We start from the raw sequence: 26,233 nt of genomic DNA, 5'->3' as shown, positions 1-26,233 counted from the left end.
TAGAGAAATTAGGCACAAAAAACGAAATATTGAATTTGCAAATAAGTCTGTTCCACGAGCTACTCGTAGTAACTTTGAGTAACTTTGAGTAACACTGTGTATGCATAAGTGCGCTCCACCAGCAAATTTTCGTGTAAATTTTACTTGTGTTTTACTTGAGTTTTACTATGAGTAGCTAGTATGTAATACCATACCTGGTATTACATACATCAATGTTAGTTTTACTTGTTAAAGAAATAATACAAGACAGAAACATTGTTGAAATGAATTTATTTATTATAATTTGGTAGATAATTTCAAAGCATTTATTTTTTTAATACGATTTCCAGAAATTGTCCACCGCGGCTACGAGTTACTTAGACCATTCGATCAGTTTAATTTTTCACTATTTTTTGCAATGATGTGGCGCTGTATGGCAAGTTGTGTCATATTTTCCGAATCAATTGTCGTCAACATTTAAATGATTAATATTTGGAAACAAAAATTCAGTCAGCATGACTTGATAGCGCTCGCCATTCTCCGTAACGGTGATGGCAGTTCCTTACTCATTTCAAAAGAAATAAGGACTGATGATGCTACCAGAGTTGTGTCAACCGCACTAATCAATTTTAATGGATGTAATAGTGATTCGTTGACGACTTGAGGATTATCTTTGCTATATGAAGCAATTTTGCTTATTGGCGTAGTCATTTAAATAGAAATGAGCTTTGTCGCTGAACACATTTCTTCAATATGAACTTCGCGAACAGATTTATTTTTTTAAAAAAAAATGTTCACAAATTAGAAGCGTTCTAGCGTCAAACGACTGAATTGCCGAACCTTACTGAATAGAAATATCAATAGAGTTTGACATTCTCAGCTAACAAACTATAGAATCGATATCGATCATTTTCATTCGGCTAAAAAAAAACACCCGTTATAATAAATATAAACTTGAATGGATACAAACGTTATTTCAAAATATTATATTATATGATAAATGTATTTGAAAAAACAAAAATATGAATTCATATGTATTGTTTTAAAAAATTCTAACGTTAATTAAATATAGATTTTATGTATGTATATCATTATTTAACATGCAAAGTAATGAGAATATAAAATTTACGGATTAAAAATAGTTGTCTTATAAAATGCAAAGAATTGCAGGTATACATAACAATGTTGCCGTCATCCAACGCATCAATGAATGTACTTAATGTACCTCTATCTTCAAATTTTATTTATTGCCGAAGTTTTGATACTGTGGTTAGATGTTCATTATATTCACAAGTCATTAAGTTTCATCAGGATTTTTATTTTACTGCAAAAATAAGTAATAATTACAAGTATATTAGACATTTTTTATTAATTTCAGTGCTAATATGAATTCAATATAGTAAGTTGTGAAGACAAGCAGTTAATTGTTTAATAGTTGCGAATGATCATCTTTATTTTCTACGTACTTTTATACGTACTGCATATATACTTTTATTAAATTAGCCATTTAAAAGTATTATTTCAGTCAAGTCATTTAGGAATCGCGCTTTTTTGAATCACACACTACCATATTATTTATTATAGAAATAGGTCATACGTATGTAATTTATTCCTATAATAACTTATATCTGTGAAATACCCGCTGTGAGAATAAAGCATTATTTATTATCACAGTATTATCTAAAATTTGCAATTTACATTTCAAATTAATATATAATATTTATTTATTTTTATTGTATATTAAACTTTATTTAAACTGGCTCATTTATTGTAATAAATTATGTAAATAACGTATATAATAAGAAGATGACTATTTGTTGACACCATTCCAACACATTTATTTGTCGAAACAAAGCTTTGCGTAGAGGTATTTTCAACTGGTGTATGCTTGATTTCAAAATCATATAGTGCACGAAATCCACTTTTTTCAAAACGATCATTTGAAAAAAACGTCACGCGAAAAAATCTCCCATCAGATCGTACTTCAAATTTATCACGCTTTCCACAATATTTTGTATATTTTCGATCAGTGCTCATATAGTTTGAAAATTCCACATAATCACTTGCTGTCAAGTATTCGCACCTAAAAAAATAATAATTGTAATAATAACATTCATTTTCCACATAATCAAATAATAAACATACGTTCCTATTCCCTCAACATCAAAATAAGTAAAACGTATAATAATTTTCTCCTCCGGTTCACCATAAAACAAATAATCACAATTCATATTTTGTGGATAATAACCAGGAAAATTAGGAGAGCCAAGCCAACCTGATTTTTTATCAGTGCTATTAAAAATGAATGTGCAGTTGTTACCCATCTGCTGTCCAGTTATAATGCCGTAATCTTAAAAAATATATATTGACTTTAATATCTAATAATGATTGTCGCATAAAGCAAATACTTGTCAAGAATTTGTATTCCGCTTTAAAACCATAAAAACTAATTTTTGGTTCAAATGTTGGATGTTTGCCCACAAATTGTAAAACTATTTTCGGTCCACTGGACATAATTGGTTTTGGCAAAAAAGAACCGCAAAAGAGATCAGTAGCTTCATATTTTCCACGGACTTGTGTCAATATTTGAAATGCATCTGTTGTTTTACAATCACTGCCATTTTTGCTCTCCGTTGGTATGTTGAAATCAAGAAATTTTATCTAAAATTATATGTTTATATTATATGGTTAGTGATAGAAAATTAAATAGTAAATAAAATTGAGCTTTATAACCACCTGTATTCTCTCATCAGCATTTCCATAAAACTCGTAACGGCACTGCACTCGGCCTAAAAAATATTCAACGCCGACTTTATTTAAATTAGTGGCGCCGATATTTGACCCAATAAACAGCTGTAAACTGTCAAATCTGCCAGTTTTATTAACGCGCGAGTCAAAAATTTGCTTGCAGTTTTCTACAAAATATAAACAAAGTGTTCGCTTTTTACAAATTTAAAAGTTAATGTATATAAACTTTAAAAATATTTATTCGGTTACTAAATTTATAAGTACACGTTGTATACAAAGCAAATTAGCAAAAAGAATGTATAAAGTAGATGATAATCGACTCGAAACGTTTCGACGGGTTTGTGATGAAATAGCAGAAGAACGAAGTTATAAACAAAAAGCAAAAATTTTGGAAAATTTCTTTAAAAAAGGGAGTGATAAGAAAGACTTTAAGGGTGATATGATATTATGGGTTCAGATGTTAGTACCAAGCGCTTCACAACGAGTGTATAATTTGCAGAATAAGCAAATGCTAAAGCTGTTTGCACGTATCTTTTCGTGTGACGTACAAGCTATGCATATGGACCTAGAACAAGGTAACTTAGATTGATACATAAAAAGATGTATGACATGGTTTAAATATTATTTTGTAGAAGGTGATGTCTCTGAAACAGTACGGAAATATTTTGAAGCATCAACAAAACTGAAACCGCAAAGCAAAAGTACTCTGTATTTGCAGGAAGTAGAAGAATATTTGATGAAACTCGAACTAAAATCAAAAGAGGACGAACAAAGGGAATTGCTGTTTGCAATATGTAAACAAGCAACTGCCTTAGATCTAAAAATGGTAATCATATAACATTTGTACGGAAAATTTTTTATTACATGATTATTTTCAGATTATACGTTTTATAAAGCAGGACTTACGCATTAATGCCGGTGCACGTCACATACTTGATGCTTTCGATCCACTTGCATATCCAGCGTATCAATCATCTCGTGATTTAGCCGCAGTTGTGAAACAATTTTCAAAAAATATATGCGCTATGAAAAATTTAAATGCTAAAACTGCTAAAAAGTTTGGATCTAAAGTGGGGCAAGTGCAAATAATGACTCCCATTTCACCTATGCTAGCAAACGCTTGCAAGTCCGTTGAGGAAGCATTTAAAAAAAGTCCTCAAGGCTTGTACAGTGAAATCAAATATGATGGAGAGCGCGTACAAATTCATAAACAAGGCAATGATTTTAAGTGAGTTTTGAATACATTTTAAATTCATTCAACTAATTTTATAAACTTTTCAGATTTTTTAGTAGAAATTTAAAACCCGTTATGGATCATAAAATTAAACGGTTTAAAGAATTTATTCCAAAGGTGATTTAAACAAAAAGCTGTTGTCATTTATATTAATATTAAAGTTATTGTACGTATTTGTTTATATATTACTCGATTTTAGGTCCTAATCATTATGTACATTCGTATCTATTTAACACACTACACTGCTATGTCGAAGTTAATATATATTATATTTCAGGCGTTTCCTGGCGGTGGTGATATGATACTAGATTCAGAAATTATTTTAGTTGATACAGTGACTGGTGAATTACTACCATTTGGTACATTAGGTGCACATAAACAAAAGGAATATGCTGCAGCAGAGGTTTGTCTATTTGTGTTTGATTGTATCTTATTCAACGGAGACGATTTGACTGATTCGTATGTTAATTTTATTTAAAAAAAACTATTAAATTCAAAGATCAAAATTTAATTAAAATCAGACCATTTCGTGAGCGTCGAGAAATTTTGGAAAACAACATAAAACCTATTCAATCATATGTGCAACTATCAGAAAGCCACTTTCTAAAGACAAAAAATGAGTTATCAGTTATGACGGCTAAGGTAAATTTAATTACTAAACGCTTGTTTTTGTATAAACTAACTTTCCATTGTGTTTGCAGGTGCTTAAAGCAAATTTAGAAGGCGTGGTACTAAAAAATCCTACTGGCACATATCAGCCTGGCAAGCGTGGTTGGCTTAAGGTTAAAAAAGACTACCTCTTTGGTGGGAAAATGGCTGATACTGCCGATTTAGTAGTGTTGGGTGCCTGGTATGGTTCGGGGAAAAAAGGTGGCATACTTAGCATATTTCTAATGGGATGTTATGATCTTCGTGATCATTTATGGAAAACTGTGACCAAAGTGCATTCTGGATTAGATGATGCTACTAATGAAGAAATACATGAAAAGTTAATGAAGTTAATGGAACGGGCTGATCCAAATAAATTACCAACATGGTTTTTGTGTAAAAAACCACTTGTGCCTGATTATATAGCAAAATGTGCAGACAAAATGCCAGTTTGGGAAATAACTGGCGCTGAGTTCACAAAATCCGAGGCACATACAGCTGGTGGTATATCAATAAGATTCCCACGGATAACCAAGTTACGAGATGATAAGTCAGCAAAGCAGGCTAATGATCTTGAATATTTGGAAAAACTATTTGAGGCATCTAAAAAAGACGTTAATGTCGATTTGTTATTAGGTGATTGCAAACAAGAGGACATATCTGATGCTATCGTATCAATAGAAAGCAAACTTAATTTAAGCATTTCACCAACAAAAAACTCAAACAACGACTGCATCAAATCTCCCAATAACAAAAAACTTAAAAAATCTTTAGATATTAAGGTTTTAGAAAAGCCAGAAGCAACTGGTATTTCTAAAACTGTGGCATCAAAAGATAATAAACATAACTTAAGTGTTTCACCAACGACAAATCGCATCAAATCTCCAAGTAACAAAAAACTTAAAAGACCTCTAGATATAAGGTATTTAGAAGAGCCCGAAGCATCTAGTGTTAGTAAGAAAATGAAATCTGAATTAAAAGCAGATGAAGTTCAAATATCTCAAAAACAAACGAAATTAAACTTTTTTAAACAAGATGTTGAATTAGAGACCAAATGTGTTAAAAGAAGACACACATCCGGTATCTTTAAAAATATAACTGCTTTTTTCAATGAAGACATAGAAGACAAGACATGTATTGAACTGTTTGAATCCAATGGTGGTGAAGTCACTAAAACGCCCAAAAATGCGAGTTTAGCATTTTATAAATCAGTAGACGAACATGTAAAATTAGCAGAGATAAGGTAAATTTATTGATAATAAAATTACCAAATGAATAATTATTTTTTTAAATTTTCCTAGGCAAACGTATAAACCTTCTTGTCGTCATATTAGTGTCGACTGGGTGCAGGATTCATTGAATGAAAAAACATGTAAACCATATCCTTTGTATGCGCTGTTTCTATAAGAATTTTCGTTTGTATCTACTTTCAGTACTACTTTTTTTTTTGAAATTATTTTATTTAAGTTGTTAGTTTGTTATTATTATTTTTTAATATAAATTAATTTATATAAAATAGTTAACTATATTTGTAAATAAATATTTAATGTGAACTTTAAGGAGTTAAAATAAATTCCTTTTTTATATAAATTTTGTTTTATACAATTGTAATGTTGAGTGAGTAACTGAGGACTGAGTTGATAAAACATGTGATAGTCGGTTAAATTTCGTAATGTTGCATTTTGACATGCTGGTATTTCTGGTATATTATCACTTTATATGTCTAACTTCTTCAAGATGGTTCGAGAGGTAGTATATATAAAGGAACATTTCCTTGTAGTCACAAGTCCTAGCTTATGTGCTGCTGTGCATTAATATGGAGCAAGGTGAATACATGGCGATAATTGCTTGAAATCAATTATTTCAGAAGCTTTGCTACTAGAGAAAGCAGAGTATTCGGCCTGTAAGATTCTACCTGATCCGTTTGTTTGCAGGATACAGCAGAAATTATTCTTTAAATTTTGCGTATCATTTGATGATATGAGAGTTAATTCAAGATATGAGAGTCTTGCAATGTGTTGCTATTAGACTATAGTTTCCGAAAAACAGAAACGCACAGTTGTGGTTTGTACAATGCTTAGTAACAAAGAAAGCGATCATATTGAATTTTATTGCATTAATAGTAGTCCACAGTCTACTATTTCGGGAGTTACAGTAATTCAGGTCTTCCTTTCATTCCTTTCATTGCTGCGAATGTTATTCACCGTTTTCCTTATATTGCTTATATTCAGAATAGTTATACGATGATTTGAAATACTAATTTTAAACCAACAATAATTGAATCTGAACCAATTGTCGTAAAATTTGGAGAACAATTTTTTTACGTCATTGGTAAAACAAACACAATAATATTTAAACTCAATTTCGATGCCATCATTGGGATTGGTATTAGTTTCTTTTTTGAGATATTTTGCTACAAGTACAGCAAATAGGCTAAGAAATTTATTCTATACTAATCACTCAGATAAAATCTATACATAGATATAAATATCTCTATCTGTATACAGCACTTCATCTATGTATGGAATTTATCTAAGTGATTAATATAGAATAAATTTTTTAGCCTATAAGCAAGTACAGTTGTAGTACGATGAGGATCATTATTAAGGATCATTCGTATTAAGGATCATATGTATTCCTTAAGTTACCTAAATAAAACTGTCAAATGTCTAGTTATCTGAGTCAAACCATTACATTTTAAATGAGATAAGAAACATTTTATTTTTTAAGTATTTAGTCTGAGAAATATTAATGGTCAGTTAATCTGACCAGAATATTAAATCTTTTTCTTAAGTGAATTATGTAGGGACAATGATGTACAGATATAACTTAATATGAATAACTTTTCCTGGTTTATACATATTTTTAACTGATAAATTATTTATAAAAAATATTTAAAATAAAAAATAATAAAGTGAATCTATTGTTAGTATTAATTTTTATGTTAGTATTAAATGAAGATTAGAGTGAATAATTCGTTGTCTAAATATAATAATAATATGTAATTGAATCCTAATATATATAATATACAATATATGCCATGTTCTTAGTTATTATTTTACTTATTGTTGTTAAAAATCTTTCCGAAGTTCTAGTGATACAATGCTATATCGAACATAATGAAAAAATTGCTTATAAAATTTAATTTAAAAGTCAAGAACTGATAAAAAGTATCTTCAAAAACAAATTATTTATTTAAAAGCTTCCAACTTGAAAGCTTTCGAAATTTTATTTCATATGCGAGTACACATCATAAAGAATTCAGAATTCAGTTCTCCTCGTACAAATTGTTTTGTGAAAATTTAGTTTAATTCCAAACATTGTTGAATGAGCAGCGATAATAAAAACAAGTTGAAATGTTGATCGAGTTCCTGCTTTTAAGTGTTGTTACGTTGTTTCTGTTCTATCGCTGGTCAGTGAGCAAATATGATTTCTTCGAAAAGCGAGGTTTACCGTATCATAAGCCGTTTCCACTTTTCGGCAGCATGAAGGATGCGGTCTTTCGAAAGAAGTCTATGTTTGATTTGGTGGTCGATCTGTATAACAACCACAATGGCAAGTAAGTGAGACACTTTGTTTCGTAATTAAATATTAATTTCAATTAATGTGTAAAGTGCAGTAAAAACTAATTATTTAATTTATATTAATTTGTACTTGAACTTGAATTTGAGATAAAATTACAATCTAAAATGTTGTTTGGAAAATCAACTGCGTAATACTATGTATATATGCAAGTACATGAGTATATTATGCAGTATATATGTTACGTATATTACTTATATATTTAATATTCGTATCAAATAATTATCAATCATGCATAAAGAGATGTAAATATTTTTTAATATTTAAGATGAAATTATAATTAATAGTCTGTGAAAAAAATTGTGGAGTAGCTCTGTGTAGTAGTGTGTGTATTGAATTTGAATAATAAATTATTAATTAATTTCATTTTATAATAAATAGAGAATGAAAAGAAAAAAAATTATCTAATAAATATCAAATATTTAAATATAATAATATTTAATAAACATTTTTTAATTAAAAAAAAATTAACTAAAAAATATTTGTGTTATATTCTCTTTTTTATTGTAATTTTAAATTTAAGTAAAAAAAAATTTAATTTTAATTACATGTACTTATAACATTTGTAGTTGAATATTTCAAAAAACAAAAAAGAATATATGCTTATATGCACAAAATAGTTGCCCAATATAATGAATACCTGAATATTCAATTTAATATGTAATAAATATTTGTCATTGCCTATTCTATATAACAAAAACATAATTTATTTTTTAAAATCATCGAAGACTTAATGGATCCTGCAAGAAAAAAAACGAATATAGAAGAATTAGTTTGACATATGAAAATATTGTATTTAACTAAATGCAATGGATTCAGAAGCTTAGTAAAACAAATCAAATACATTATAATATTGTTATATATATTAGATAAATAATATGAACAGATAAAACAGATACCGCCTTATAAAAGCGGTAAAAAAATATTTATATTTATGGAAGAATAAAAACCAAAAATTGAGTAAAAAAGATTTTTAAAAATTACACTTAATCTACACAACTATTTATCTCACTTAATTTATTTTTGTGGCAAATGAATATTTTTTGTCTTATGAAATGAAATGTATATATGGTGCATATAAGAAATATACAATTTATACATTTCCAATAATATCATATGTATATATATTTATATTATACATACATATTTATATACATATAAGACAATTGTTTATTATTTTCAGAGTTTATGGAATATTTGATCAGCGTGCTCCGATATTTATGTTACGTGATCCTGAACTAATAAGGCATGTGACTGTCAAAGAATTTGATCATTTTGTCAACCATCGTTCAATCTTCAACAATGATGATGGAAACCTTTTCGCCAGTTCACTTTTTTCCATGCGAGATGCTAAATGGAAGGACATGCGAAGTACACTAAGTCCAGCATTCACAGGCAGTAAAATGCGTCAAATGTATCAATTAATAAATCAAGTCGCTGAAGATACAGCAAATCATCTCAAGAAAGAAACTAATTCCAATCCCAATGATGGCATCGAAATTGAGTTCAAAGATTATTGTGTTTGTTTTACCAGTGATGTTATAGCTTCTGCGGCATTTGGTTTGCAAGTGAATTCGCTGGAAGATAGAAATAACGAATTTTTCGTAATGGGTAAGAAAGTGACTCGCTTTACTGCCTGGCAAAATATCAAGTTCTTTTTATTTGGCAATTTTAAGACAATTATGAAGGTACATTTGCACTAAAACCAAAATTTATTAAAAATATTTTTATTAAATTATTTTATCTTGTTCACAGTTACTTAAAGTTGAACTATTCGATAAAAAATATTCCGATTACTTTATGAATCTAGTACTTGATACCATGAAATATCGTGTAGATCACAAAATATCACGACCTGATATGATTAATATACTTATGGAAGCACGTGGTCTAATCAAATCTGAACATCCAAAACCCAATCGAGAGTGGACTGATATCGATATAGTAGGTCAGTGTTTCTTGTTCTTTTTTGCGGGCTTCGAAACTGCATCTGTGTTAGTGTGCTTTGCATTACACGAACTTATGGAAAATCCAGAAACACAAGCAAAACTTTATGAAGAAATTCAAGAACTTAATAGAGATATTGAAGGCAAGCCACCTACTTATGAACAGTTACAGGGTATGAAATACTTGGACATGGTTGTGTCAGAAGTATTAAGAAAATGGCCAGCAGCTGTGGCTGTTGATCGTGAATGTAATAAAGATTTCGTTTATGAAGATGATAATGAAAAAATTGAAATTAAAAAAGGTGAAAGTATTTGGATACCAATTGCTGGCATACATCGTGATCCAAGATATTATGAGAATCCAGAAAAGTTCGATCCAGAACGATTCAGTGAAGAAAATAAAGACAATATTAAGCCATTCACATATTTGCCATTCGGATCGGGACCACGAATTTGTATTGGTAAGATATAAAAACATATTTCAATTTTAAATATTTATATTTTTATATATATTAATGTTTTGATTATCAGCCTCACGTTTTGCGCAATTAGAAGCAAAGGCCTTGATTTATTTCTTAGTACGCGATTTCTCCATTAACCAATCCTCAAAAACTACAATTCCAATGGAACTGTCACCTGCTACATTTCAACTTATTCCCAAATCTGGTTTCTGGCTTAAACTGGTGCCAAGAGTTCAATAAAAAATTTATATATATATATTTAATATATTAATTTCAATATTGTAAATATGCTATTAACTATTTAATAAGGTAGGAATTATATATATATCAAAAGTTTTGGTTATTAAATTTTTATAATTATTTTATGTGGAAGTGAGTTATAATATCACATTTTTATTTACTTAGGTACAGCTTTTTAATTTATAAATTAAAATTATAAATTATATTTTTATAAAATGCTTTTTTTAGAACGTTTCTTTGTATATTTACATATTTAAAAATATTAAACGACAATTATTAACATATAAATAAATAAATCACATAAAAAGTTACATAGTATGAACTTATTGAAGAGCTTCTATTTCTATTTTTGTATAAGTAACAAAATCCCCGTAATATGTATGTATTTGTTTTTTAATATTTAAAATTTAGACTGTTTCAAATATTATTCAAAAAATACAAAAATTTGATAAACTTTTAGAAAATTCAAGATAAAATATTCCTTACTACTTCAAAATGTAGTAAAACGTAAGTGCAGATATCGTTTTTAAATCCTTTTATATTTGTGAATATCAGTTCAGTTGTCATTATAAAAGCACCTGATAAACTTTTTTTTTGCAAGTTTTTTAGAAATTTATAAGTAGACTCTAGACTCTACTTCCTACAGAAAGCCGATTGCTCAAACACCAATTCACAATCAAGAGAAGAAAAGAGATTTTTTTATATATATATCTCAGCCTATATTTTCCAAACTATCTAATGAGTATACATCTGAGATATATTTTAAAAGCTATATTTTTAGAAACCATTAATCATTTTTATAGACACAATTTTATTTTCTTCAGTAATCTGATATAACCTAAGATTGATAATAATCTGTTCACTATACCGTCGCTGTCGTATATTCTGGAGTATTTTATTACAATGTATTTGTATATTATTTATATGGGAACAAAAACGTAATCTATTATTTGTTATCGGTTAAGGTCGTTTGAATTTTTCATCACATCAAATAAAAATGAGTTCACATATATTAAATATTTAAACACTCTACATACATAATAAATTAATTTCTGATATTTTGTTGAAGTTTGTTTCATTATGTCATATAAATATATACATTATTAGATATTTTTCAAAGAATAGTTCACGGTCGGTTTTTGTTATTATTTAGAAAAAGAACAAATTATATTTAATGGAGCATTCCGGTTTAAGGCTTAGCGGTGTGTAAGGTATTATAATAGTAGATTGTTCCGTACATAATTTGTTCATATTTTAATCTCAAATATATTTGAATTTGAGTCATAGTTTTTATTATTCGTAATTAGTTTAAAACACATTTTAATTAGTTACCGAATTTGTCTACGAGTATAGACCAAGTCAAGTGGTACTTAATACCTTTAACAAACTTACACAGTGTTGAAGTACTATGAATAATTTTTCAAATGCCTGTATAACCATCATATATTCATGACGATATCGGTCAGTTGCTTCAACTTAACCGAAACCTGCTCAGTACTATTGTATTATTGCCACCAGGTTACTGCGTTAAAGGAAAGCATGAAATGAGAATTACTCCATCCCGTAAAAACTTTTGTCGTGGTTATGGTTCTGCAGAGAAGGAGAAAATTGTGTTCCACATTATGCGTTAAAGTCCATCTGTGGCAAGTAGAAGACAAACATCTTTGGTAAATATTTTTTACTGAATGTACAATGCAGTTATCCTTCAAAATTCGGGATATGTTTTAAATTATAGATTTGTTTTTCCGTAAGAATTTTGAGTGTTTTTTAACGTTGTCTGTGCAGTGACCACTTCTGCCTCCATATCTTTTTTAGTGGCTGGTTGGGTATATAAATAACGTTTGTCCGTGATATCGAAAAGAAGACATTATTTGTACTTAACTAAGATTTGGTGTGAAAACCACTATTCCTACCTTATTTGAAGGATTAAAAAATTTTAGTAAACAAGTTTCAATTATTTAGTGCATATATTTTTTTATTATTATATTTTATTATTTATTATTATATTATATATTATATTGTATTATAAATATTAAATATATTATTATTTTTGTTATATTATATTATATTTTGTTATATTTTTATTTGTATTTATATTTACTTAAAAGCGCCTCTTGTGGTAAAACAAAACAAAAATCGTAGATAGTGACTGATATATCAAATGTACTTTAAGATAAGATATCGAGAAGTATTAGTAATCACACCGCTATGAAAAATATCTAATTGCGGTCTGCAATAAAAATTATTATAATAGCAAAATAGTTCATTCAAAGATATGCATATATCATATATCTATTTGTATAAATTGTATTTCAAAAGAATAGAAAATACTATATATGTATATATCTGGACAATAGATAAGCTCAATACATTATATATTATATATACATCGTTTATGGTTACTCAATAAAAACTTGAACTACGAGATATACAACTAGGTCTCTGATTGATAAATGGTTTTCAGCCGAGATAAGTTGCTACTGGAGCAACATCCCAGATAACCGTCAGGCTAAAGAGCTGGTTCATCCCTACAGTTGTGGTTAGGTATCCTTGTTCAGCAGAACAGAGCTGACGTTGCTGATGGGTCATCATGGACTGCGTTATTACCTTAACAAAAATGGGTCTTTCGGAAGAGATAGATTGTCGACACTGCTTAGAAGCAGACGAGACATTTAATCAAATTCTCTGTGACTGCCCAGCCTTGATCTGGGCCAGGAGGAGGTCACTGGGTCGAGTACTACTCTCCCCTTCTGACATTAGGAGGTCCACAACGGCCGACATTCGGAAGGCGGAATGTCTTCTGTTCGATTAGGGTCTGTTGCAGTACAACAGATCAACCATGGTCGCAGTGCTTCGTTCCATTGGGAGCTGGTACCCCGTTTATTCCTATTCAAATATACAACGTAATATGATTTTTTTGTTGAAACCAAGATACAACTATTCGATGCCAATTTCTGTAAATTTGACATAGACAATAAAGGTTTCACACATATATAAGAATAAATGGAAATTAAAGGTTTCCTTTATAAACATTATTAAAAATCGATAATGGTAGCGAATATCGTATCCTAGTAATATATTACATCAAATAAGTAGTAAGCAAATATTTGTAAATAAATATTAATACGTGAATTGAAAACATTGGCAAATCGTATAATTCACGGTCGCTATCTAATCTTTTAATGTTATAGAAAATACAATTCATCATGATAAATATAAATTATCGTATTATTTGATAGTCAACTTTTTCCCTTTTATATTTTAATACATAAAGTAATTTAAAAAACAAAAGAATTATCAAATATAACTTATTTTTTACATGTATATTGATAAAATTTTATTTAATAAGAAAATACCTTTCAAATTAGAAATTTTCATTCTATAGGAACAGATGAAATATTCTCTTAAAATAGAAAATAAAATTCTATCTTGGAACGAATGATTTGATTTACCAAACCAAACCTTTTGAGATAACTTGAACGGATGATTTGATTGATTAATCTAATCCGTCTAAAATTTAAAAGTTTTGATTTCAGTTTCTGTTAGTTCGCTTCGCAGTTCTTCTTAATCAATCATTGCACATAGTCTCAGAAATCTGCTCAGTTGCCTTATGAAATAATTGTAATGAAAAATATAATTTATAATTCTAATATTATAGGTATAATTAATTTTAGTAATGTAATTAATAAAAAAAATATTATTCAATAAAATAAACCTGAGATTTCCTGCTTTAAATATATATAATATATTAGAATTATGTGTGGAAAATATACGGATAATATCTCTTAAACATCTGCGATAATTACATTTACGGGTATTTGTATGAATGGATAAAATTTAATAATAACATTTAATAATAAACATAACTGAATCAGAAGGGAATGGAAAAAAATTTGTACATATTTTTGACTGATGCAATATCTGTATTATAAAAAATATTTCCATTATTAAATATTAAAGTGAAATATTTTTGAAATTTTTTTGTCTTTACTGTTGGTATCAGTTTATACGGTAGTACATTTTTAATAAAGGTTTGGGTGAATAACTCGTTGTCTCAATATAATAATAATATGAATATACTCATAATATCTATAGACAACACATTATATATCATGTTCCTATTTTGTATGTTACTTATTATTCTTTGATTCTGAAATTCTTCATTAGGTTCTAGTGATACAATGCTATATTAAACATAATGCAAAAAATTGTTTATAAAATTTAATTCAAAAATCAAGAACTGATAAAAAGTATCTTCAAAAACAAATTATTTATTTAAAAGCTTCCAACTTGAAAGCTTTCGAAATTTTATTTCATATGCGAGTACACATCATAAAGAATTCAGAATTCAGTTCTCCTCGTACAAATTGTTTTGCAGAAATTTAGTTTAATTCCAACCATTGTTGGATGAGCAGCGACAATAAAAACAAGTTGAAATGTTGATCGAGTTCCTGCTTTTAAGTGTCGTTACATTGTTTCTGTTCTATCGCTGGTCAGTGAGCAAATATGATTTCTTCGAAAAGCGAGGTTTACCGTATCATAAGCCGTTTCCACTTTTCGGCAGCATGAAAGACGCGCTTTTTCGAAAGAAGTCAATGTTTGATTTGATCATCGATTTGTATAAAAACCACAACGGCAAGTACGTGAATAGTTTCGTTTCGTAATTAAAAAATTATTTAAATGTTATTAGGGGATTATTTGTTTTATATATTTAGGAGTTTTTTATATTAAGCTAAGGTTTTACTAAATAAAAATAATAAACAAATATTTTTTTTTATTATTTATTTACAATTTTAATATGACTGGATTTTCCAACATTTTCTGAGATACGTTTTTTATTATTTGAATTTAAATATATATCAAATTTATATTATAACATTAATAGAATATTATACCATATTAATAAGATGAATTTTTCATTATTAAGATTTCAGATGGTACAGGTAATATTCAGTTAATTAAATTTGACTGGTTCAATTGAATGAAATTTATATTATTTTGCATATCTATATGCATATAATTTATATAATATTGTATTACATATATGTATATATATTATATATTACATATTATATATTATGTTATATACAATATATATGTGTAATATATATAAACAATAGAAATTGTACGACACACGTTAACAAACTCAATACGATGTTCTATACCACTATACCAGAGCTTTCCAAGGTAAGGCTCACGGGTGTCATGCGGCCCGCGTGCTTCTAATCTATCACAATTACGCAAATTTTTCTTTGTTAAATATTAGTAACATTACACTATTTTATTTTCATTATATCTCAAACAAATGAATTAAAATGTATTAAATAATTAATTACACTTCACGTTAATTTACTTAATTGGCAAAAACTTTAGTACATATATATTTTTTGTAGAACACTATTTTAACATTACATTAAAAATAAAATATTTTTCATATGGCAACAACTAATATTAATAATGGTGATAGTGATAGTGATAGAATTGTAGAAGATAAATGAGTGAAGAATTAATAAAACTAAATTTATCATTATCGCGGTTTTTTCATTTTTGCCTTGGAAAAATTATGAACGTATGCATTTATTTCTGCGGCCCTCCAAACTATTCAGTGATTTGTATTGGCCCGCGATCTTATCTGGTCTGTACAGCCCTGTTTTATACAATTCAGAAGAAGTACTGATGTCTTTTCTTTCTATCTTAGGTCATATACATTTACATAGATCGCGTTTTATTTATGGTTGTCATCTTTGATTCTCATTGTATTTTTGATGCTCTTCTACATTCTTCTGTTAAGCTCTCTAAAGTAAAATGCCTTGACATTGTGTGTTCTCTGTCCAAAATCATCTGTTCACATTTTGGAAATCTAAAGTATGTTAAGTTTTCAAGTGGTGAAAAGCTAGTGTTATTTATTTATTTTTCTTTTATAATTGTGCGTAATGCTCAGAGATACGTACACGGAGTTGTTTCCGAGTAGTTCAAATATAGATTTCAGAACAGGTGTTATTGTTATTATTGCTATTATTTTGTTATCTATAGGTATTTTTAAATTGAAGAAAATCCAGAATAAGGTTTGATTGCACTTATAAGACCATCTCATGTTGTTTGTAGTCATTATAACATTAAAATCTTTATAGTAGTTAAAATTTGGTATTTATGGTACTAAACCCAATTTTTTGACGATGTTTTCTTGATATATTGGATTTTTTTTATTCATTTGTTTATGTTTATATAATATTTTTGTTTAAATAGTTGTTTTTTTGTGCATTATGGTGTTCCTTTAATTTTTCTTCTGCTATATCTAGCATATCAATTAGATCATCTAATGAAAATACTTGAAGAAAGTACATCATATATTTTTTATTTAGAAAAGTACAATCAACTATGAAAGTCACTTTAATTATACATATAATAATTATAAATACATATATAATATTTTCAGAGTTTATGGAGTATTTGAGCAACGTACACCAATCTTAATGATACGTGATCCAGAATTAATAAGACATGTGACTGTCAAAGAATTTGATCATTTCGTCAACCATCGTTCAATCTTCAACAATGATGATGGAAACCTTTTCGCCAGTTCACTTTTTTCCATGCGAGATGCTAAATGGAAGGACATGCGAAGTACACTAAGTCCAGCATTCACAGGCAGTAAAATGCGTCAAATGTATCAATTAATAAATCAAGTCGCTGAAGATACAGCAAATCATCTCAAGAAAGAAACTAATTCCAATCCCAATGATGGCATCGAAATTGAGTTCAAAGATTATTGTGTTTGTTTTACCAGTGATGTTATAGCTTCTGCGGCATTTGGTTTGCAAGTGAATTCGCTGGAAGATAGAAATAACGAATTTTTCGTAATGGGTAAGAAAGTGACTCGCTTTACTGCCTGGCAAAATATCAAGTTCTTTTTATTTGGCAATTTTAAGACAATTATGAAGGTACATTTGCACTAAAACCAAAATTTATTAAAAATATTTTTATTAAATTATTTTATCTTGTTCACAGTTACTTAAAGTTGAACTATTCGATAAAAAATATTCCGATTACTTTATGAATCTAGTACTTGATACCATGAAATATCGTGTAGATCACAAAATATCACGACCTGATATGATTAATATACTTATGGAGGCACGTGGTCTAATCAAATCTGAACATCCAAAACCCAATCGAGAGTGGACTGATATCGATATAGTAGGTCAGTGTTTCTTGTTCTTTTTTGCGGGCTTCGAAACTGCATCTGTGTTAGTGTGCTTTGCATTACATGAACTTATGGAAAATCCAGAAACACAAGCAAAACTTTATGAAGAAATTCAAAATCTTACAAGAGATATTAAAAGCAAAGCTCCAACATATGAACAGTTACAAGGTATGAAATACTTGGACATGGTTGTATCAGAAGTATTAAGAAAATGGCCAGCAGCTGCGACTATTGGTCGTGAATGTAATAAGGATTTCGTTTATGAAGATGATAATGAAAAAATTGAAATTAAAAAAGGTGAAAGTATTTGGATACCAATTGCTGGCATACATCGTGATCCAAGATATTATGAGAATCCAGAAAAGTTCGATCCAGAACGATTCAGTGAAGAAAACAAAGACAACATTAAGCCATTCACATATTTGCCATTCGGATCAGGACCACGAATTTGTATTGGTAAATATAAAAATATATTTCAATTTTAAATATTTATATTTTTAAATATTTTTATTTTTTGATTATCAGCCTCCCGTTTTGCGCAACTAGAAGCAAAGGCCTTGATTTATTTTTTAGTACGTGATTTCTCCATTAAGCAAACCTCAAAAACTACAATTCCAATGGAACTGTCAGCTGCCACATTCCAACTTATACCTAAGTCTGGTTTCTGGCTTAAACTGGTGCCAAGAATTCAATAAAAAATTTGTATACATATTATATAATTTTTATTTCAAAATTTTAATATATTAATTTGGATATATATTGTAAACATGCTATTAACTATTTAATAAAGTAGGGACTATTTATATACATTTCAAATTTTTTGGTTGTTAGGATTTTTATTTACCTAACTAAAGCTTTTTAATTTATTAATTAAATTAAAAAATATATTTTTATAAAATGCTTTTTTTAGGATGCTTCTTTGTATATTTTAATATTTTAAAAATGTTAAACGACAATTAATAATATATAAATAAATAAATCACTTAAAAAATTACATGGTATCAACTTATTGAAGAGATTCTACTACTATTCACAAGTAATCTATCTAATCTGTCGTATTATTTGTTCTTTTTTTTGGAAATTATAATATATATAAATTTTTAAAAATATCATTCAACAATTCATTATCAAAAAAATCAAAATAATGAAGGTTTTTTTTTTAACCATACTACACTTTAAGTAGTATTAGTAAATTCGTTTTATTCATCAATTGAAATTCAAAACATAAATACAGGTATCTATTTTAAATTCTTTTGTTACTGTGAAATATTAATTTAGTTGTCATTATAATAGCACCTCATAAGCTTTCTATATTTAAATTCAATAAACTCTATTTTCTGCAGCGATCCGTTATTCTTCTCTTTTAAAGACAATTGTTCAAGCACCGATTTACAACCACGAGAAGAACAAAGATTTTTTTGTGAATTTCAACCCTTATTTTCTACGGTATCAGTTCTACTTATATATATATATATACAGTAATCATAGTTCCAAAGTATAATTTAAGATCTATATTCTTTAAAGCTATTAATCACTTTTAAAGGCACAATTTTACTTTCTTCAGTAATCTGATATAACCTAAGATTGATAATAATCTGATCACTATATCGTCGCTGTCATATATTCTGGAGTATTTTTATTACAATGTATTTGTATATTATTTATGTGGGAACAGAAACGTAATCTATTATTTGTTATCGGTTAAGGTCGTTCGAATTTTTCATCACATCAAATAAAAATGAGTTCACATATATTAAACATTTAAACACTCTACATACATAATAAATTAATTTCTGTTATTTTATTGAAGTTTGTTTCATTACGTCATATAAATACATACATTATTAGATATTTTTCAAAGAATAGTTCACGGTCGGTTTTTGTTCTTACTTTAGATACATATTTTGTTATTATTTAGAAAAAGAACGAATTATATTTAATAGAGCATTCCGGTTTTAAGGTTTAGCGGAGTGTAAGGTATTATAATTGTAGATTGTTCCGTACATAATTTGTTCATATTTTAATCTCAAATATATTTGAATTTGAGTCATAGTTTTTATTATTTGTAATTAGTTTATAACACATTTTAATTAGTTACCGAATTTGTCTACGAGTATAGACCAAGTCAAGTGGTACTTAAAACCTTTAATAAACATACACAGTTTTGAAGTACTATAAATGGTTTTTTAAGAGCGTAAAAATAGACAAGATAGTTTTCATGACGTCATCGATTTTTATTTTCAATCAATTTAACGTTTTATTGGTAAATAAATGTACATTAAGTGGAAACATTTTTGTTATTTTATTGTATAAAACTAAATCACAGATAATGACTTTTGTATCAAATACGATTTCAAGATAAGATATCAAACAGTATTAGACCTTTTAAACATAGTATTCATATCGCTGTTGAAAAATATGAAAAGAATTAATGTAAAATAAAGTAGCTCAGTAATATTTTTAAGGAAAATTGTAAATTTTTTGTATGCATGTATTGTATATTTCAGCCCAATATCAAATCAATGGTTTATTTCCTATATATGAACTATAGGATCTACATAATCGTTCATCTTTAGTTAAAATCGAAAACTAAATAATTTTCTTTTTTTATCGCCTAATTATATTTTCAATTAATACATAAAAATCTTTTATAAATGTTATAAAAGTTACATTTTTGAAATGTTATAGAATTCAAAGAAAAACAAGACAGACTAGGACGATAGCCAATGTTTAAGATATGTGTTTGGAAAGAAGAATTTGTAATAAACGAGATAAGAATACAAAAACTCTTAAAAGGAATATATTTTCTTTGTTAATTAAGTCAGCTTACGGACGAAATCTGAGCTCTACATATACTGCCGTTATAAGGAGTGCTAATCAATATCAGTGGAACAAGAACAAAAAGTTATGAATAAACCGACATTAAAGATCAAACCATTATTCATTTACATATATATGTTGAGGCTAGTTAAATCGGTGCACTTGAGCACTTTTACTCTCTATTAACTGCGAAGTTTCTTTTTAACCCCTCTCTATGCCTTGACTGGATTATTCTTTACCACTTATCAGACTAAGCAATAAGTAACCGCAGATCTGTATACCTTCGCGAGGAGCCTATAACCATTCTGAGATTCGACAATGTGGTGTTGATATATGTATATAGAATATTGCAAATCTCTTAAATTTTCTAAGAAGAAGCACGAGATGTGCTTTCTAAAGCGAGGTTGAGACAAACACTTCAAAGTGCAATATTTTTTTAGAACGAAGATATAACTGAGCGATGTTATTTTCTGCAATTTAAACTTCTTCCATAGTGAATTTATACCAATCGGAAATTTAAATATTTATAAGCTTAAAAATGAAATTAGTAGTACTTCTATTACAGATTTACAATTGTCGCACCCCAACTAATGTACCTTAACATAAAAGGGATTAAGAAAAGAAAAATCTATTACAATTAATAACAAATGCTAAAGTATTAATTTAAAGTAAATTATTTGAATTTGAAATGAGGGCTGTCAATAAGATTGGCGCTGTATCAATATTTACAATCGATACTTAATATCTAATTTTTTAACAAATGCTAATGAAATCTGCAAATCATCATGATGAATGTAATTTCGTAGCTGACTACTTCAAAATTTTTTACAGACTGTGTCTATTATATATTTGTTTTCATGTAATTATAAATAAAAATAATAATTTAGAAATAAATAATATGACTTGTTTACAAGTATATTAACAAGATCTTCTTAATTAATATGGTTATAATTGATCACAAATATATTTAATTTAATTTGAATTGAATTTTAAGGGACATGCGTCGTTATTTTGTTAGTATAAAAAGATTGCAAAATAAATAAAAGTAAATGCTACTTATATACTATTCATATTAAAATACTAATTATTAACATATGTTATTCTATATAAGGTATATGTATGTGTATTTTATATTGTTCTACCTCTCTGATTCCATTCAATTGAATCATAATTACTTAATAAGTGTTAACGACAATAAAAACAATGTTAAAAAATGTAATTATTTATAAATAGTAGATCTATAATTGGTTAGATATGCAATAGACGCGGTTTTTAATTAACAGATAAATAAAAAGTTAAATGATTACAGAAGGTCAAAACAAATTTTGCCGTTATAAAAAAATATTATTGGTATACTTCAAGTACTTATTTTAGATATTATAATAAAATTAATAATTGAATAAAACATTTAGGAAAACATACATATATATTCATAATTTATATAAATGGTGACAACCGACAAATAATTATTAAAAATATATAAATCTAATAGATGACGAAAGCCTAGGCCTTTACAATAAAACGTTGTAAAGAGAACTGAAAATTTCAATTCGATATTTTTATGACTGCAGAGACTGAACCCTGCTCCCTTAAAAACAACATTATAGCAGCAAAGAATCGAACATAATGACCATCGCAATCAAGAGGAAGAGAGGCAGAGATAGATGGAGAAAGAGAGTAAGTCGATTTATTGGGCTCGACTTAATTAATATTAAATGATAATTATCATAGTTTCATAATTTATTATGATTATAACGCAGTATTGTAGATAACTTCTTTGCTACTAATAATAAACTTTTTCAATATTATTGTTACCTTCTATGTTGATTAAGGATGGTTGAAACCCTACTAAAGAATTCAACATTTTTTAATGAGTCTTTATAATAACAGCCTTTGGTTTATCTATATTAGTTTGCAAAACATAATCAAAGATTTATAACATGTAGAATGGTGTTGTTTTTTAATTCAATAAATGAATTAAAAGTGATTTCCATGTTTTTGGAAGTCAACACGCTTAGATCAAATTGGAGCATTGTGATACCACAGGATCCCATTGGAAGATCGAGTACAATTAACATAACATACAAACTGTAATAAATGAAGAAATATATGAGATACACACCTTCCAGCTGATAGTTACATATCATAGTTACTCCCTATATTCGCATCATCTGTCTCCTCATCGCTACACCTTCTACAATGGCCAGTATATGAAATAACCATTTTTGAAGAATGTTGAGAGTATGCGTGATAAAATTCAGTACAGAAGTACAGTAAAACGACAGTTTAAAATCAGCTAAACAAAATAGTCGATTCCTTGATAAATACCACCAATGTTGTTAACTAATAAATGCCAATGTAAGCATATATTAATTTTATTGAAATTAAGTTTGTTAATCATTGTGTATCTGTGAAAAATTGTTAATGTTTTGCTAGCAGTATTAATTATAGTTCGAAATGGAAAAATTTGTACTTTGTTTAATGGAATTTAATTGAAGTATATTATTGATAGTTAATGAATCAAACGATTCAATTATTATCAATTCAACACTTGCATTTAATTATTATTGTACTTGCAATTAATTATAATACACAATTGTAGGCTGTAAGACTATCTCACGCATGGACGTAGCCAGACACCTAGAGGTAGGGGATCCCGTTCGGTAAATATGTGATGAAAATGATTTATATTATTTATTTATTTATTTCTATTTGAGCCAGTTGCACACTTAATAGTGTAGAAATGTAGATTTCACTTCCTTTAATAAAAAAAAAAAAGGAAAATACATTAATACATAAATAAAGTCACTGTTGTGTTTCCTCTGGTATTTGCGGATGGTGTTTCCATTCGCATTATCTCTCTATAAAAATTCTTCTTTTGTAATATTTAAGGGAGTAAAAACATTGCTGTAATCTGTTTTTAAATTACAATTATAAGTGCATCACAATTTTTTGGGAAGAGTTACATTATACCATGACCCCCCTCGTCTACGCCTATGCTCACTTGAACAATATAATTCCACAATTAGACTATTAGATATTTTATTGCTATAATGCTTAATGCAATCAATGCTTAGTACAATAAATGAAGTATATAATTTATTCAAAACAATTTGATAAGTTTACGTTTAAGAGCAGGAAAATTCGTTTAAGCTGTGGGAAATAATTACAGGAATTATAATAGAGTTTAAGTTCATCACGGCATTAATAGAAATCGCACTAGAACAATACTGAAATCTTACAAGTGGGTTGCATATACGCGAAATAAACTATTTAACCGCTTAAATTTCCACAAACGCATGATTAGGAGGCGTGGCTGGCATGTTCATACAAAATTGTATCTGACGAACTATGCTACGCAAGCTTTCTATCTATCTTTAATTGTTAGTTGTAACACAATTCTTTAGTATTTGATAAAAGTATTCGCATCATTTTGAAACACGTTAAACTTCTTTCAATGATTCTGTTGACTAATTTGCTAGCTCAACAAAATTAGTTAACAATTTAAAAAAATTCGCAAAGATTGTAAAAAAACCAGAAAAATTTAAATAAAAATAGTTTGAAATGAAAGTTTGATAAATGGGTTAAGATAAAGATGCTTGATTTATGTATATATGTATTTTAACTTAAGAAAGTTAAAGCTTATATTTTTAATCACAGTTGTACAAACCGATTTTAGTATCTAAAAAGTTGTAGGTTTTTATTTATATTATTTTAAGAGTTTATAGGTTTTTTGTATTATGTAATATTTATTAGGGCGTTTGAATAGAGAGATAAAATTCACTTAAGTCACTGATGCTATTTTATGGATACACCCACCTGAATTAGGCAATTTTTTATCAAACATAGTCAATAATGCCACACATAAACAGTACAATTCATTCAATAATGTTTTTGCACTCTACATTGCGTTTGTGTGTCGATTTAGTTACTGGCATTTGAAGTCGAATATATTAATTATGTTATAAAATTATAAACATTTTAATATTTTTCTTGAATGTGTTGTATTCATAACGCAATATAAGACACTAATAGGTTTCAGTATTTTATTATTTTTGTTAGGGGATGTGGCACTGCGACCGTCGGGTCTATTGTGCTCCCTTATAGGTAGGTAGAGTAGGTCTCTAAACCCTGTTGCATCAATAAAAAGTAGTGTAGTATCTACTTTACAGAGTTTTATTGCCTCTTCTTCTAGTATTTAAAAATTAAGAAAAAAATTTTTCTAGAAAGTTTCTATAAAACCATTTTCAATTGTAAATATGAACGTACTCGTATAAGTTAAAGCCGCAACTGATAATCAATTTTTTCTGCTTTTTATATAAATACAGTGTATACAGTGTTTGAAATATATTATATAGTTTGAAACTTGGCTGTATAAGTCACAATCTTCAAGAAGATATTGTTTTTTCTTTGATATATAGTTGATTTCCCTGAAAATTGGAGAGAAGATATGTTAAATAGAGCAAATATGTGCATTCTGTGTAAGAAACATACAAAATTTATAATTTGAAGAAATACGCTAATTTTCGGTAATAAACTGAACAAATATTATAAGCACCGTACATAATGGGTAGGCTTGATCCATGTTAGTTTTTTCTATTCCCGAAGATTTGATTTGATGAAGAAATTTATAGCTGGTATAGCGCTAGTATAGTGATATTGCACCCGTTGGGATCTACTTTAAAGGTGACCAATCGCATTTTGTGTAGTTAATAATTTTATTGTGTGTTATTTGTACTTTGCACATTGAAAATATTTAATTATTAAAATACAACGTATTTAAAATTTAAATAACAATTAAACTATAAAAATAACAACTTTCTAAAAATTATGTATGTTATGTATTAGAAGCAGTTTCTAACACTTATTATAATATGTAGGGTATGATTTTGATAAAAGATACTGCCAATAATTATATTGTATATAATTTATTCTTTTTTATTAGTATTGCTAGCTTAGGTTCATTTGCATTATAAAATATTTTTATATAAAAATGGGAAAATCAAGATTGTTAACCCATTTACCTGATGGTAACAGTATTTATAATTGTGATTGATTAATTTGAGAGTTTTTTCTTCTATTTCTGAGCTATTCTTAAATTTATTTATACTCGTATTCGAGTTTTAGAGTGTCGCTCTCGTTTATAAACTATATTATGTAATGAATTGTGTTATAATAATATCAGAAATCTGCAAATTTACAATTAATTTTTATTTCGAAATTTCAAATTAATTTTTAGATTTAAGATAATATAGAAACTGTATGTCGATATTTCCAATTTGCTTCTTTAATACAATTACTCCTGAAATATTTAAATAAATACTATTATTACTGAAATTTACTTTATTGAAGTAAAATTATAAACTTTAAG

At 27.8% G+C, this 26,233-nt stretch overlaps 3 protein-coding genes across 3 annotated transcripts; 2 read left to right on the top strand and 1 right to left on the bottom strand.

Annotated features, from left to right (window-relative positions):
• Positions 1 to 1,647: 1,647 nt before the first annotated feature.
• On the bottom strand, positions 1,648 to 2,493 carry LOC119676821 (suppressor of lurcher protein 1). The gene is made up of 4 exons (XM_038088079.1): positions 2,388 to 2,493; positions 2,125 to 2,329; positions 1,771 to 2,062; positions 1,648 to 1,659 (listed from the first exon to the last, which is right to left on the bottom strand). Exons 1-4 carry the CDS (start codon positions 2,491 to 2,493, stop codon positions 1,648 to 1,650), a joined length of 615 nt encoding a protein of 204 aa, XP_037944007.1.
• A 419-nt stretch (positions 2,494 to 2,912) lies between these two features.
• Positions 2,913 to 6,066, top strand: LOC119681800 (DNA ligase 3). Its single transcript, XM_038095089.1, has 8 exons — positions 2,913 to 3,302; positions 3,360 to 3,553; positions 3,606 to 3,955; positions 4,009 to 4,078; positions 4,239 to 4,420; positions 4,483 to 4,603; positions 4,663 to 5,852; positions 5,911 to 6,066. Exons 1-8 carry the CDS (start codon positions 2,942 to 2,944, stop codon positions 6,014 to 6,016), a joined length of 2,574 nt encoding a protein of 857 aa, XP_037951017.1. The 5' UTR covers positions 2,913 to 2,941; the 3' UTR covers positions 6,017 to 6,066.
• Positions 6,067 to 7,897: 1,831 nt separating this feature from the next.
• Positions 7,898 to 18,762, top strand: LOC119676820. Its single transcript, XM_038088078.1, has 8 exons — positions 7,898 to 8,168; positions 9,375 to 9,879; positions 9,947 to 10,598; positions 10,669 to 10,835; positions 15,263 to 15,477; positions 17,275 to 17,779; positions 17,847 to 18,498; positions 18,568 to 18,762. The coding sequence occupies exons 1-8, from the start codon at positions 7,966 to 7,968 to the stop codon at positions 18,735 to 18,737; spliced, it is 3,069 nt and encodes a 1,022-aa protein (XP_037944006.1). The 5' UTR covers positions 7,898 to 7,965; the 3' UTR covers positions 18,738 to 18,762.
• The last annotated feature ends 7,471 nt before the right edge of the window (positions 18,763 to 26,233 follow it).

The sequence above is a fragment of the Teleopsis dalmanni genome, chromosome 2, assembly GCF_002237135.1.
Source record: "Teleopsis dalmanni isolate 2A chromosome 2, ASM223713v2, whole genome shotgun sequence".
NCBI lineage: Eukaryota > Metazoa > Arthropoda > Insecta > Diptera > Diopsidae > Teleopsis > Teleopsis dalmanni.
This window is presented reverse-complemented; position numbering and strand designations above follow the sequence as displayed.